Source organism: Crinia signifera, chromosome 7 (genome assembly GCF_055691185.1).
Source record: "Crinia signifera chromosome 7, ASM5569118v1, whole genome shotgun sequence".
Classification (NCBI taxonomy): domain Eukaryota; kingdom Metazoa; phylum Chordata; class Amphibia; order Anura; family Myobatrachidae; genus Crinia; species Crinia signifera.
The window spans coordinates 169,493,055-169,512,087 of NC_139223.1; the positions used below are offsets into that span (position 1 = coordinate 169,493,055).

Genomic DNA, 19,033 nt, shown 5'->3' on the forward strand with positions numbered 1-19,033 from the left:
TAATTCCCATTACGCCACACAGTAATAGTACCCTTTACACATTAATTCCACGGAGTAATAGTGCCCTTTACACATTATGCCACACAGTAATAGTGCCCTTTACACATTATGCCACACAGTAATAGTGCCCTTTACACATTATGCCACACAGTAATAGTGCCCTTTACATATTATGCCACACAGTAATAGTGCCCTTTACACATTATGCCACACAGTAATAGTGCCCTTTACACATTATGCCACACAGTAATAGTGCCCTTTACATATTATGCCACACAGTAATAGTGCCCTTTACACATTATTCCACAAAGTACAAAGTGCCCTTTACACATTATTCCACAAAGTACAAAGTGCCCTTTACACATTATGCCACACAGTAATGGTGCCCTTTACACATTATATGCATAAAATGCAATTCAGATATTTAAAGTAAAGGTACTTGTTTCCTAGAACGGCCACAATCGTGAGTGATCGTGGCTCTTAATTAAGGGACACGATCCTCACGATGTGGCCGATTTTTTACAATTTTTTCACTTTGAATGACAGAAATCGGGTCAATCGGTCGGTCGCGACCAATTAAAATCGGCCGCGATGCGACCGACCGATTCACCCGATTTTTCCATAGACTTCAATGTTAAAAAATCTTTTAACATTGAAATCGGGAGGATCGCGTTGGTCTTGTGCCATTATAATGGCACAAGATTAGATGGACTTGATTAAGTCCATCTCACATAGGGAAAAATGATAAAAAAGGTGAAATGGGCCAATATGACCCATTTCACATTTTTTATGTGCCCGCCATGACCCCACGATAGACGTCAACCCGAAGCGTGGCGAGCGCAGCGCGCCCGCGAGGGGCGGCGGTACGCGTCCTCCGACCTTTTCATTCCCCTACTATCCACGTCGGCGTGGAGTTGAGAATATATAGTGTGGCGAGCGCAGCGAGCCACCGAGCCCGAAGCGTGGCGAGCGCAGCGAGCCCCACGAGGGGACGCGTATACCTGTGAAGTTATACGCGTGCGCTCGCCACGCTTCAGGCTCGGTGGCTCGCTGCGCTCGCCACACTATATATTCTCAACTCCACGCCGACGTGGATAGTAGGGGAATGAAAAGGTCGGAGGACGCGCACCGCCGCCCCTCGCGGGCTCGCTGCGCTCGCCACGCTTCGGGTTGACGTCTATCGTGGGGTCTAGCCCACTTAGTAACATTTGGGGGGGCAATTGAAAAAAATCTGGTGAAAAAAAAAAAAAATCGGGTGAAAAATCGGTCGGTCGGATCGGTCGCATCGTATGCGACCAAATCGCATGCGATGCGATCGATCCGATTTTTTATCTTACGACCACAACGATCTAAATCGTTGTGGCCGTGCTAGGAAACAAGTACCAAAGTAAATGTGCTATGATGTAAGATAGGAAGAGACAGAGCACAAACCTGATACTGTCCAAGAGACTGTAAGGTGGGGAGAATATTTTAACAGCACAAAAATTCTGGATTCTAATATACATTAGGTGGGTGTAACATATGTCTTTTTATCAACTAAAACGGGTGGAGGCACAGGGATAAGGGCACAGCGATGACAAGAGGCACAGAGATAAGAACACGGGGATGACCGGAGGCACAGGTATAAAGGCACAGAGATGACAGGAGGCACAGAGATAAGAGAACAGGGATGACAGGAGGAACAGGGATAAGGGCATGGGGATGAGGGAGCCTCAGCACAACCACAGTTATAAGGACATGGGGATGACAAGAGGCACAGGAATAAGGGCACAGGGATGTGCCGCTAGTTAGTGAACGACATGTATGTTACAGGCTAGTTAGTGAACGACATGTATGTTACAGGCTAGTTAGTGAACGCCATGTATGTTATAACCTAGTTCAGTGGTAGCCAACCCTAGCCTACGAGAGCTACCAACAGTTCACATTTTCCAGACAACCTAGCTGCTGCACAGCTGCACTCATTAATCACTGACACATTTTAAAAGATACACAGATGGAGCTAATTATCTCACTTGTGATTCTGTGAGGAGACCTGCAAAACATGCCCTGTTGGTAGCTCTCGAGGACTAGGGTTGGCTACCCCAGAGCTAGTTAGTATGTTACAGGCTAGTTAATGAACGACATGTATGTTACAGGCTAGTTAGTGAACGCCATGTATGTTACAAGCTAGTTAGTATGTTACAGGCTAGTTATTGAACGACATGTATGTTACAGGCTAGTTAATGAACGACATGTATGTTACAGGCTAGTTAGTGAACGCCATGTATGTTATAAGCTAGTTACTATATGTTACAGGCTAGTTAGTGAACGACATGTACAGTATGTTACAATATAATTAACAGCGCCGGGAACAGAACCTCGTAGGGTCACAGGCTGGAGGGACCCTGTGCCTCCTTGCCCGGCCCGGAATCGGACCCAGAGTAATCTGATCTGCAGCTGCAGTGCCGGCAGGTATATCTGCTCCTCCCCCCTCACATGCAGTACCATGGTCTCCCAGTAGCCGCCCTCCCCTACCCAGCGCGCACTTGGTACAGCCCGACGTCCTCTGTCACCTTGGCAACGCGTCCTCCTTACAGGAGGGAGGGGGAGAGGAGACACCCGGCCGCAGCATGTTACCCGAGCAGTGACCCGCAGCTCCAGTATGTTCTACCTGCTGTATATGCTCTGTGTACAGACTCACACATACATACCATGTACACAAGGTATATTATACATACTACACACATATACACTGTATATACATAGTACACCCATATACACTGTATATTATACATACTACACCCAAATACACTGTATATTATATACATACTACACCCATATACACTGTATATTATACATACTACACCCATATACACTGTATATTATACATACTACACCCATATACACTGTATATTATACATACTACACCCATATCCACTGTATATTGTACATAGTACCCCCAAATACACTGTATATTATACATACTACACCCATATACACTGTATATTATACATACTACACCCATATACAGTACACTGTATATTATACATACTACACCCATATACCCGGTATATACATAGTACACCCATATACACTGTATATACATAGTACACCCATATACACTGTATATTATACATGCTATATAAGAAACTGTTAATAAATAAATAAATAATACTACACCCAAATACACTGTATATTATACATACTACACCCATATACACTGTATATTATACATACTACACCCATATACACTGTATATTATACATAATACACCCATATACACTGTATATTGTACATAGTACCCCCAAATACACTGTATATTATACATACTACACCCAAATACACTATATTATACATACTACACCCATATACAGTACACTGTATATTATACATACTACACCCATATACCCGGTATATACATAGTACACCCATATACACTGTATATACATAGTACACCCATATACACTGTATATTATACATACTACACCCAAATACACTGTATATTATACATATTACACCCATATACACTGTATATTATACATACTACACCCATATACACTGTATATACATAGTACACCCATATACACTGTATATACATAGTACACCCATATACCCTGTATATTGTACATACCACACCCATATACACTGTATATTATACATACTACACCCATATACACTGTATATTATACATAGTACACCCATATACCCTGTATATTGTACATACTACACCCATATACACTGTATATTATACATACTACACCCATATACACTATATTATACATACTACACCCATATACAGTACACTGTATTATTATACATACCACACCCATATACACTATATTATACATACTACACCCATATACAGTACACTGTATGTTATACATACTACACCCATATGCACTGTATATTATACATACTACACCCATATACACTGTATATTATACATAGTACACCCATATACACTGTATATTATACATAGTACACCCATATACACTGTATATACATAGTACACCCATATACACTGTATATACATAGTACACCCATATACACTGTATATTATACATACTACACCCAAATACACTGTATATTATACATACTACACCCATATACACTGTATATTATACATACTACACCCATATACACTGTATATTATACATACTACACCCATATACACTGTATATTATACATACTGCACCCATATACACTGTATATTATACATACTGCACCCATATACACTGTATATTATACATAGTACACCCATATACACGGTATATACATAGTACACCCATATACACTGTATATACATAGTACACCCATATACACTGTATATTATACATACTACACCCAAATACACTGTATATTATACATACTACACCCATATTCACTGTGTATTATACATACTACACCCATATTCACTGTGTATTATACATAGTACCCCATATTCACTGTGTATTATACATACTACACCCATATACACTGTATATACATACTACACCCATATACACTGTATATTATACATAGTACACCCATATACTGTACACTGTATATTGTACATACTGCACCCATATACACTGTATATTATACATACTGCACCCATATACACTGTATATTATACATACTACACCCATATACACTGTATATTATACATACTACACCCATATACACTGTATATTATACATACTACACCCATATACACTGTATATACATAGTACACCCATATACACTGTATATACATAGTACACCCATATACACTGTATATACATAGTACACCCATATACACTGTATATTATAAATACTACACCCAAATACACTGTATATTATACATACTACACCCATATACACTGTATATTATACATACTACACCCATATACACTGTATATTATACATACTACACCCATATACACTGTATATTATACATACTGCACCCATATACATACTACACCCATATACACTGTATATAAATAGTACACCCATATACACTGTATATTATAAATACTACACCCAAATACACTGTATATTATACATACTACACCCAAATACACTGTATATTATACATACTACACCCATATACACTGTATATTATACATACTACACCCAAATACACTGTATATTATACATAGTACACCCATATACACTGTGTATTATACATAGTACACCCATATACACTGTATATTATACATACTACACCCATATACACTGTATATTGTACATACTACACCCATATACACTGTATATTGTACATACTACACCCATATACACTGTATATTATACATACTACACCCATATACACTGCATATTATACATACTGCACCCATATACACTGTATATTATACATACTACACCCATATACTCTGTATATTGTACATAATACACCCATATACACTGTATATACATAGTACACCCATATACACTGTATATTATACATACTACACCCATATACATACTACACCCATATACACTGGATATTATAAATACTACACCCATATACACTGTATATTATACATACTACACCCGGCATATACACTGTATATCGTACATACTACACCCATATACACTGTATATACATACTACACCCATATACACTGTATATTATACATAGTACACCCATATACACTGTATATTATACATACTACACCCATATACACTGTATATTATACATACTACACCCATATACACTGTATATACATAGTACACCCATATACACTGTATATTATACATACTACACCCATATTCACTGTGTATTATACATACTACACCCATATTCACTGTGTATTATACATACTACACCCATATACACTGTATATTATACATAGTACACCCATATACTGTACACTGTATATTGTACATACTGCACCCATATACACTGTATATTATACATACTACACCCATATACACTGTATATTGTACATACTACACCAATATACATAGTACACCCATATACACTGTATATTATACATAGTACACCAATATACACTGTATATTATACATACTACACCCATATACACTGTATATTATACATACTACACCCATATACAGTGTATATTATACATACTACACCCATATACATACTACACCCATATACACTGGATATTATAAATACTACACCCATATACACTGTATATTATACATACTGCACCCATATACACTGTATATTATACATACTGCACCCATATACACTGTATATTATACATAGTACACCCATATACACGGTATATACATAGTACACCCATATACACTGTATATACATAGTACACCCATATACACTGTATATTATACATACTACACCCATATACACTGTATATTATACATACTACACCCATATACACTGTATATTATACATACTACACCCATATACACTGTATATTATACATACTACACCCATATACACTGTATATTGTACATAGTACACCCATATACACTGTATATTATACATACTACACCCATATACACTGTATATTGTACATAGTACACCAATATACACTGTATATTATACATATTACACCCATATACACTGTATATTGTACATAGTACACCCATATACACTGTATATTGTACATAGTACACCAATATACACTGTATATTATACATACTACACCAATATACACTGTATATTATACATACTACACCCATATACACTGTATATTGTACATAGTACACCCATATACACTGTATATTGTACATACTACACCCATATACACTGTATATTATACATACTACACCCATATACACTGTATATTATACATACTGCACCCATATACACTGTATATTATACATACTACACCCATATACACTGTATATTATACATAGTACACCCATATACACGGTATATACATAGTACACCCATATACACTGTATATACATAGTACACCCATATACACTGTATATTATACATACTACACCCAAATACACTGTATATTATACATACTACACCCATATTCACTGTGTATTATACATACTACACCCATATTGACTGTGTATTATACATAGTACCCCATATTCACTGTGTATTATACATACTACACCCATATACACTGTATATACATACTACACCCATATACACTGTATATTATACATAGTACACCCATATACTGTACACTGTATATTGTACATACTGCACCCATATACACTGTATATTATACATACTGCACCCATATACACTGTATATTATACATACTACACCCATATACACTGTATATTATACATACTACACCCATATACACTGTATATACATAGTACACCCATATACACTGTATATACATAGTACACCCATATACACTGTATATACATAGTACACCCATATACACTGTATATTATAAATACTACACCCAAATACACTGTATATTATACATACTACACCCATATACACTGTATATTATACATACTACACCCATATACACTGTATATTATACATACTACACCCATATACACTGTATATTATACATACTGCACCCATATACATACTACACCCATATACACTGTATATAAATAGTACACCCATATACACTGTATATAAATAGTACACCCATATACACTGTATATACATAGTACACCCATATACACTGTATATACATAGTACACCCATATACACTGTATATACATAGTACACCCATAAACACTGTATATCATAAATACTACACCCAAATACACTGTATATTATACATACTACACCCATATACACTGTATATTATACATACTACACCCATATACACTGTATATTATACATACTACACCCAAATACACTGTATATTATACATAGTACACCCATATACACTGTGTATTATACATAGTACACCCATATACACTGTATATTATACATACTACACCCATATACACTGTATATTGTACATACTACACCCATATACACTGTATATTGTACATACTACACCCATATACACTGTATATTATACATACTACACCCATATACACTGCATATTATACATACTGCACCCATATACACTGTATATTATACATACTACACCCATATACTCTGTATATTGTACATAATACACCCATATACACTGTATATACATAGTACACCCATATACACTGTATATTATACATACTACACCCATATACATACTACACCCATATACACTGGATATTATAAATACTACACCCATATACACTGTATATTATACATACTACACCCGGCATATACACTGTATATCGTACATACTACACCCATATACACTGTATATACATACTACACCCATATACACTGTATATTATACATAGTACACCCATATACACTGTATATTATACATACTACACCCATATACACTGTATATTATACATACTACACCCATATACACTGTATATACATAGTACACCCATATACACTGTATATTATACATACTACACCCATATTCACTGTGTATTATACATACTACACCCATATTTACTGTTTATTATACATACTACACCCATATACACTGTATATTATACATAGTACACCCATATACTGTACACTGTATATTGTACATACTGCACCCATATACACTGTATATTATACATACTACACCCATATACACTGTATATTGTACATACTACACCAATATACATAATACACCCATATACACTGTATATTATACATAGTACACCAATATACACTGTATATTATACATACTACACCCATATACACTGTATATTATACATACTACACCCATATACACTGTATATTATACATACTACACCCATATACACTGTATATTATACATACTACACCCATATACACTGTATATTATACATACTACACCCATATACACTGTATATTGTACATAGTACCCCCAAATACACTGTATATTATACATACTACACCCAAATACACTATATTATACATAGTACACCCATATACTGTACACTGTATATTGTACATACTGCACCCATATACACTGTATATTATACATACTGCACCCATATACACTGTATATTATACATACTACACCCATATACACTGTATATTATACATACTACACCCATATACACTGTATATACATAGTACACCCATATACACTGTATATACATAGTACACCCATATACACTGTATATACATAGTACACCCATATACACTGTATATTATAAATACTACACCCAAATACACTGTATATTATACATACTACACCCATATACACTGTATATTATACATACTACACCCATATACACTGTATATTATACATACTACACCCATATACACTGTATATTATACATACTGCACCCATATACATACTACACCCATATACACTGTATATAAATAGTACACCCATATACACTGTATATAAATAGTACACCCATATACACTGTATATACATAGTACACCCATATACACTGTATATACATAGTACACCCATATACACTGTATATACATAGTACACCCATATACACTGTATATCATAAATACTACACCCAAATACACTGTATATTATACATACTACACCCATATACACTGTATATTATACATACTACACCCATATACACTGTATATTATACATACTACACCCAAATACACTGTATATTATACATAGTACACCCATATACACTGTGTATTATACATAGTACACCCATATACACTGTATATTATACATACTACACCCATATACACTGTATATTGTACATACTACACCCATATACACTGTATATTGTACATACTACACCCATATACACTGTATATTATACATACTACACCCATATACACTGCATATTATACATACTGCACCCATATACACTGTATATTATACATACTACACCCATATACTCTGTATATTGTACATAATACACCCATATACACTGTATATACATAGTACACCCATATACACTGTATATTATACATACTACACCCATATACATACTACACCCATATACACTGGATATTATAAATACTACACCCATATACACTGTATATTATACATACTACACCCGGCATATACACTGTATATCGTACATACTACACCCATATACACTGTATATACATACTACACCCATATACACTGTATATTATACATAGTACACCCATATACACTGTATATTATACATACTACACCCATATACACTGTATATTATACATACTACACCCATATACACTGTATATACATAGTACACCCATATACACTGTATATTATACATACTACACCCATATTCACTGTGTATTATACATACTACACCCATATTTACTGTTTATTATACATACTACACCCATATACACTGTATATTATACATAGTACACCCATATACTGTACACTGTATATTGTACATACTGCACCCATATACACTGTATATTATACATACTACACCCATATACACTGTATATTGTACATACTACACCAATATACATAATACACCCATATACACTGTATATTATACATAGTACACCAATATACACTGTATATTATACATACTACACCCATATACACTGTATATTATACATACTACACCCATATACACTGTATATTATACATACTACACCCATATACACTGTATATTATACATACTACACCCATATACACTGTATATTATACATACTACACCCATATACACTGTATATTGTACATTGTACACCCATATACACTGTATATTATACATACTACACCCATATACACTGTATATTGTACATAGTACACCAATATACACTGTATATTATACATATTACACCCATATACACTGTATATTGTACATAGTACACCCATATACACTGTATATTGTACATAGTACACCAATATACACTGTATATTATACATACTACACCCATATACACTGTATATTGTACATAGTACACCCATATACACTGTATATTGTACATAGTACACCAATATACACCGTATATTATACATACTACACCCATATATTCTGTGTGTTACCGGCTTAGCGGGATCTCCTAGTAGGGCTGCTGACCTATTCTGTGTGTTACCAGCTTAGCGGGATCTCCTAGTAGGGCTGCTGACCCATTCTGTGTGTTACCAGCTTAGCGGGATCTCCTAGTAGGGCTGCTGACCCATTCTGTGTGTTACCAGCTTAGCGGGATCTCCTAGTAGGGCTGCCGACCTATTCTGTGTGTTACTAGTTTTTCACAATTGGAGGTGGGATAATGGTGCATATGTACCAATGGGGCCGAAAAACAGACGCCGTCTCATTCCTTTTCACTCATATGATTGATTATCTATAGTAAATGTATATCCACTGCCAATTAGTTTACCACCTCTCCTGTTAGTACCTCTTTATATAATAAAACATTTTTATATTTGGTTATGTTTAATATTTTGTGCTATATACCCTGAACCCCACTGATGATTTAAAGTATACACTTTGTTTGATATTATGTTGCATTTTATTTCACCAGACACTGCTTCCCCTTCCTCCGCACTGACCGCTGCGTAATCATGGAGGTCGCCCAGCCTCCTACAGTGGACTTTGCCGTAACTGACCAAACGCTTGGGAAACGGTCACCCCTTTTTCTTGATAGCTTGGTGCGAGAGCCGCAGAGGAGACCTGTCTACAACCACCTGCTGGAATCAAGTACGTAGCACTGCTATAGGTGTACCTGTGCGATAACCCCACCCCCTGCTTCCTGCCTAGGCCCCGCCCACACACAAGTCATTACTAGGAATGATTTTATATCTTTGCAGAGATTTACGCAAAACTCGTCAGGAACGCGTCAGTGGAGGCTGAGCCTGGAGTTCTTCATTTTGGGGGATACGAAATTGGCAAATGTCACCAGCAAACCCTTGTAAGTGTCATTTCAGTAAATCTGCCCTATTTACAAATCGTATTTCTTTAAAAATATGTCCGTACCCATTCGTATCGATTCCTATTACGAATACGACTGAGTCATATTCGTATTCTTAGTATGTTTCCCCATTATGGAATGAGGCTTATTCACACCTTTTCTTTTAGAGCATTTGCTCCTAGTTATTTGAATTACACAGGTTTGCTGTTGCTTGTAGTCCCACCCCCGCTGACAGCGGTTCTAATCCGTGTGTATTTCTAGGTGATTTGTGTACACAGTGTAATTATATCTGTTTTCCAGAAACTGCTAAATATCTCCTCTGATGTCAGCAACCTGCACATCATCCCCCCGCAGAACAAGCACTTCACAATCAGCTACACGAAGGCCGTGAGTATCATTTGCACGTGACTGATTTCCTATGAGGTGATTGGCCTCCCCTCCTTCAGTGTCTGGATATATTTAAAACATTAACGGACATGTATAGTAAGCGAGATGGGGGGGGCAGTAGCGCACGCAGGGTGGTTTCTGAGTACCTAGAAACCCCCCCATGAGTCTAAGGGCCCTAGGCTCAAAGCTGAGGGTCCCCTCTTTCCATGGGTACAAGAATTTTACAAATCGGCCCTTGGGAATCGGAGATATCTGACTTCAAAACAGTGGTCCCCATCCAAGCCTGTTAATTGCTCTTCCCAGTCAGTTATTTCAGGTTATGTCTGACTTAGGGGGATATTCAATCTCCGTCGAGCATCTCCCGTGGGGGAGATGCTCGACGGGCCCTATTCAATGCTGTCTTCCCCGACAGCATTGAACAGGGTTTTCTTCCAGAACGAGCCCGACATCTCTAGCTGTCGGGCTCGTTCTGCCGAGAACAGCCGTGAAGTGACGAGCTGCCGGCTGCAGCTCGTCACTTCCCGGCCGCAACTCGCGGCCACGCCCCCTTCTCGCCCCGCTGCAGGTGGGACATTGAATCCCGCCTGCGTGTTCTCGGTCGAGCTGACCGAGAACGGGACTGGGTCACGGCAGGCGAGCAAGCTCGCCTGCCGTGACCTACAGATTGAATATCCCCCTCAGAGTTTTTCTGAGGTATATTCCAAAAGCTGGGACTCTCCCCCTTTGATGGACACTAGTAGCTTGTCTCTACTGTTCCCAAAACCAGAGATATCAGCCTTCCAGCAGCTGGTTACTGCTCCAGCTCCACACACCTGGTATGTACTGTAGTTGTATATACTCATTGGCAGATTGCTCTGCCTTCTGAATTCTGGTCCCCTAGTCCATAATACCATTTGGTAGGTGGGATTCTCTAGTTTTTAATTCCATTAAAATCTAAGAAATCTATTTCCGGGAACTGGAGATATCTGCAGTCAAGCAAGCTGTCCTCCCACCAGAAAATTATGAATAATAAGCCCACTCCACTACACACCCCTCCTCTGCATATTAAACATCCTCTACCACCCTGGAAGTTATGTATCAGGGCCCCTTCATTCAGCCCAATGCCCCCTTCTCCCACCCCATCTCCCATCATCTGTGCAGTAAAGGGGTAATTAGTGGAATTTACTGATCCAGACCCTACATGCTGAGCGGTTGATATAATACCCCCTACCACCCGTGGGACATCAAAGCTTCCCCCACCCCTACTGCTGGAGGATCGGTAGGGGCCCCAATACATTGCTATGCCCAGGGGTTTACACTGCTGTTGACGCCCCTGTATGTATATATATCTATGTATATGTATGTAAATATATATATATATATATATATATATATATATTTTTTTTTAGTTATTATTTATATACATTTGGTCTATCTATAATACTTTAACTGACCCGGCATATACTGGGTCACCTAAGTGTCCATCTCCGTGCTTTGCTCCGCCCCTCTGGAAACCCCCTTCTGAAAATCCTGCGTTTGCCACTGGGGGGATTAATCAGTGGCGGCCCATTCAGATCGGGGATGAGGGCAGGAGCTCTGCCACTGGGGTCTGTTACCACTAGGGGGTGGGACCTGATAATTCTGGTGATCTTTTTCCACTGGGGGGAGGGGTCTACTTTTGATGGGGGTGGGATGGAGGCATAATTTTGTAATGGAGGCCCATGGTCATGGGGGATAGGGAATGGGAGGGGGTGCAGAATAAAATAATTCAAAATAGTGTATTAGAGTAGATGCAGGGTAACCGGTGTAACTGCAGGATGGTGGCTGGCTGCGGTGGAAGGACAGTCTGCATAGTGTATTAGAGTAGATGCAGGGTACCCGGTGTAACTGCAGGAATGTGGCTGGCTGCGGTGGTAGGACAGTCTGAATAGTGTATTAGAGTAGATGCAGGGTAACCGGTGTAACTGCAGGATGGTGGCTGGCTGCGGTGGTAGGACAGTCTGCATAGTGTATTAGAGTAGATGCAGGGTAACCGGTGTAACTGCAGGATGGTGGCTGGCTGCGGTGGAAGGACAGTCTGCATAGTGTATTAGAGTAGATGCAGGGTACCCGGTGTAACTGCAGGAATGTGGCTGGCTGCGGTGGTAGGACAGTCTGAATAGTGTATTAGAGTAGATGCAGGGTAACCGGTGTAACTGCAGGATGGGGGCTTGCTGCGGTGGTAGGACAGTCTGCATAGTGTATTAGAGTAGATGCTGGGTAACCGGTGTAACTGCAGGATGGGGGCTGGCTGCGGTGGAAGGACAGTCTGCATAGTGTATTAGAGTAGATGCTGGGTAACCGGTGTAACTGCAGGATGGTGGCTGGCTGCGGTGGTAGGACAGTTTGCATAGTGTATTAGAGTAGATGCAGGGTAACCGGTGTAACTGCAGGATGGTGGCTGGCTGCGGTGGTAGGACAGTCTGCATAGTGTATTAGAGTAGATGCAGGGTAACCGGTGTAACTGCAGGATGGGGGCTGGCTGCGGTGGTAGGACAGTCTGCATAGTGTATTAGAGTAGATGCAGGGTAACCGGTGTAACTGCAGGATGGTGGCTGGCTGCGGTGGTAGGACAGTTTGCATAGTGTATTAGAGTAGATGCAGGGTAACTGGTGTAACTGCAGGATGGTGGCTGGCTGCGGTGGTAGGACAGTTTGCATAGTGTATTAGAGTAGATGCAGGGTAACCGGTGTAACTGCAGGATGCGGGCTGGCTGCGGTGGTAGGACAGTCTGCATAGTGTATTAGAGTAGATGCAGGGTAACCGGTGTAACTGCAGGATGGGGGCTGGCTGCGGTGGTAGGACAGTCTGCATAGTGTATTAGAGTAGATGCAGGGTAACCGGTGTAACTGCAGGATGGGGGCTGGCTGCGGTGGTAGGACAGTCTGCATAGTGTATTAGAGTAGATGCAGGGTAACCGGTGTAACTGCAGGATGGGGGCTGGCTGCGGTGGTAGGACAGTCTGCATAGTGTATTAGAGTAGATGCAGGGTAACCGGTGTAACTGCAGGATGGTGGCTGGCTGCGGTGGTAGGACAGTCTGCATAGTGTATTAGAGTAGATGCAGGGTACCCGGTGTAACTGCAGGATGGGGGCTGGCTGCGGTGGTAGGACAGTCTGCATAGTGTATTAGAGTAGATGCAGGGTAACCGGTGTAACTGCAGGATGGGGGCTGGCTGCGGTGGTAGGACAGTCTGCATAGTGTATTAGAGTAGATGCAGGGTACCCGGTGTAACTGCAGGATGGGGGCTGGCTGCGGTGGTAGGACAGTCTGCATAGTGTATTAGAGTAGATGCAGGGTAACCGGTGTAACTGCAGGATGGGGGCTGGCTGCGGTGGTAGGACAGTCTGCATAGTGTATTAGAGTAGATGCAGGGTAACCGGTGTAACTGCAGGATGGGGGCTGGCTGCGGTGGTAGGACAGTCTGCATAATGTTCAGGTAGGATAGGAACGAGTGAAATATGATGGGGTACTGTGGAGGGTTGGTCCACTAACCTAACGAATATGCCATGACGAGGACATGCATGGTTACATCAGCCCCACCTGCAGCGCGGCATGGTGTTACCCAGGTGCACATGTTACATCAGCCCCACCTGCAGTGCAGCATGGTGTTACCCCGGTGCATGTTGCATCTGCCCCACCTGCAGTGCAGCATGGTGTTACCCAGGTGCATGTTACATCTGCCCCACCTGCAGCGCGGCATGGTGTTACCCAGGTGCACATGTTTACATCAGCCCCACCGGCAGTGCAGCATGGTGTTACCCAGGTGCATGTTACATCTGCCCCACCTGCACTGCGGCATGGTGTTACCCAGGTGCACATGTTAAATCAGCCCCACCTGCAGTGCAGCATGGTGTTACCAAGGTGCATGTTACATCTGCCCCACCTGCAGTGCAGCATGGTGTTACCCAGGTGCATGTTACATCAGCCCCACCTGCAGTGCAGCATGGTGTTACCCAGGTGCATGTTACATCTGCCCCACCTGCAGTGCAGCATGGTGTTACCCAGGTGCATGTTACATCAGCCCCACCTGCAGTGCAGCATGGTGTTACCCAGGTGCATGTTACATCTGCCCCACCTGCACTGCAGCATGGTGTTACCCAGGTGCATGTTACATCTGCCCCACCTGCACTGCGGCATGGTGTTACCCAGGTGCATGTTACATCAGCCCCACTTGCAGTGCAGCATGGTGTTACCAAGGTGCATGTTTACATCAGCCCCACCTGCAGTGCAGCATGGTGTTACCCAGGTGCATGTTACATCTGCCCCACCTGCAGTGCAGCATGGTGTTACCAAGGTGCATGTTTACATCAGCCCCACCTGCTGTGCAGCATGGTGTTACCCAGGTGCATGTTACATCTGCCCCACCTGCACTGCGGCATGGTGTTACCCAGGTGCATGTTACATCAGCCCCACCTGCAGCGCGGCATGGTGTTACCCAGGTGCACATGTTACATCAGCCCCACCTGCAGTGCAGCATGGTGTTACCCCGGTGCATGTTGCATCTGCCCCACCTGCAGTGCAGCATGGTGTTACCCAGGTGCATGTTACATCTGCCCCACCTGCACTGCGGCATGGTGTTACCCAGGTGCATGTTACATCTGCCCCACCTGCAGCACAGCATGGTGTTACCCAGGTGCATGTTACATCTGCCCCACCTGCACTGCGGCATGGTGTTACCCAGGTGCATGTTAAATCAGCCCCACCTGCAGTGCAGCATGGTGTTACCAAGGTGCATGTTACATCTGCCCCACCTGCAGTGCAGCATGGTGTTACCCAGGTGCATGTTACATCAGCCCCACCTGCAGTGCAGCATGGTGTTACCCAGGTGCATGTTACATCTGCCCCACCTGCACTGCAGCATGGTGTTACCCAGGTGCACATGTTACATCTGCCCCACCTGCAGTGCAGCATGGTGTTACCAAGGTGCATGTTACATCTGCCCCACCTGCAATGCAGCATGGTGTTACCAAGGTGCATGTTACATCTCCCCCACCTGCAGCGCGGCATGGTGTTACCCAGGTGCACATGTTACATCTGCCCCACCTGCAGTGCGGCATGGTGTTACCCAGGTGCACATGTTACATCTGCCCCACCTGCAGTGCAGCATGGTGTTACCCAGGTGCACATGTTACATCTGCCCCACCTGCAGTGCAGCATGGTGTTACCAAGGTGCATGTTACATCTGCCCCACCTGCAGTGCAGCATGGTGTTACCCAGGTGCATGTTACATCAGCCCCACCTGCAGCGCAGCATGGTGTTACCCAGGTGCACATGTTACATCAGCCCCACCTGCAGTGCAGCATGGTGTTACCCAGGTGCACATGTTACATCTGCCCCACCTGCAGCGCAGCATGGTGTTACCCAGGTGCACATGTTACATCAGCCCCACCTGCAGTGCAGCATGGTGTTACCCAGGTGCATGTTACATCTGCCCCACCTGCAGTGCAGCATGGTGTTACCCAGGTGCACATGTTACATTAGCCCCACCTGCAGTGCAGCATGGTGTTACCCAGGTGCACATGTTACATCTGCCCCACCTGCAGTGCAGCATGGTGTTACCAAGGTGCATGTTACATCTGCCCCACCTGCAGTGCAGCATGGTGTTACCCAGGTGCATGTTACATCAGCCCCACCTGCAGTGCAGCATGGTGTTACCCAGGTGCATGTTACATCAGCCCCACCTGCAGTGCAGCATGGTGTTACCCAAGTGCACATGTTACATCTGCCCCACCTGCAGTGCAGCATGGTGTTACCAAGGTGCACATGTTACATCTCCCCCACCTGCAGTGCAGCATGGTGTTACCAAGGTGCATGTTACATCAGCCCCACCTGCAGTGCAGCATGGTGTTACCCAGGTGCACATGTTACATCTGCCCCACCTGCAGTGCAGCATGGTGTTACCCAGGTGCATGTTACATCAGCCCCACCTGCAGTGCAGCATGGTGTTACCCAGGTGCATGGTACATCAGCCACACTTGCAGTGCAGCATGGTGTTACCCAGGTGCATGTTACATCAGCCACACCTGCAGTGCAGCATGGTGTTACCCAGGTGCATGTTACATCAGCCCCACCTGCAGTGCAGCATGGTGTTACCCAGGTGCATGGTACATCAGCCACACCTGCAGTGCAGCATGGTGTTACCCAGGTGCATGTTACATCAGCCACACCTGCAGTGCAGCATGGTGTTACCCAGGTGCATGTTACATCAGCCCGACCTGCAGTGCAGCATGGTGTTACCCAGGTGCATGTTACATCAGCCCCACCTGCAGTGCAGCATGGTGTTACCCAAGTGCACATGTTACATCTGCCCCACCTGCAGTGCAGCATGGTGTTACCAAGGTGCATGTTACATCTCCCCCACCTGCAGTGCAGCATGGTGTTACCCAGGTGCATGTTACATCAGCCCCACCTGCAGTGCAGCATGGTGTTACCCAAGTGCACATGTTACATCTGCCCCACCTGCAGTGCAGCATGGTGTTACCAAGGTGCATGTTACATCTCCCCCACCTGCAGTGCAGCATGGTGTTACCAAGGTGCATGTTACATCAGCCCCACCTGCAGTGCAGCATGGTGTTACCCAGGTGCACATGTTACATCTGCCCCACCTGCAGTGCAGCATGGTGTTACCCAGGTGCATGTTACATCAGCCCCACCTGCAGTGCAGCATGGTGTTACCCAGGTGCATGTTACATCAGCCCCACCTGCAGTGCAGCATGGTGTTACCCAGGTGCATGTTACATCAGCCACACCTGCAGTGCAGCATGGTGTTACCCAGGTGCATGTTACATCAGCCCCACCTGCAGTGCAGCATGGTGTTACCCAGGTGCATGTTACATCAGCCCCACCTGCAGTGCAGCATGGTGTTACCCAGTTCTTTGCTGTTTTTGCTTTTCTAACTAAACTGAATCAGGCCCATAGTGTGTACACACT

The 19,033-nt window shown here is 42.2% G+C and overlaps 1 protein-coding gene across 1 annotated transcript in view; it reads left to right on the plus strand.

The window, feature by feature from the left end:
- The first annotated feature begins 2,509 nt into the window (after nucleotides 1–2,509).
- CFAP221 (cilia and flagella associated protein 221) overlaps nucleotides 2,510–19,033 on the plus strand; it is an 85,062-nt gene continuing 68,538 nt past the window's right edge. The window contains exons 1-4 of the mRNA XM_083154312.1: nucleotides 2,510–2,639; nucleotides 11,309–11,484; nucleotides 11,595–11,695; nucleotides 11,996–12,082. Coding sequence (XP_083010438.1) covers nucleotides 11,349–11,484; nucleotides 11,595–11,695; nucleotides 11,996–12,082 — 324 coding nt within the window. The 5' untranslated portion in view covers nucleotides 2,510–2,639; nucleotides 11,309–11,348. The remainder of the gene's footprint in view (nucleotides 2,640–11,308; nucleotides 11,485–11,594; nucleotides 11,696–11,995; nucleotides 12,083–19,033) is intronic.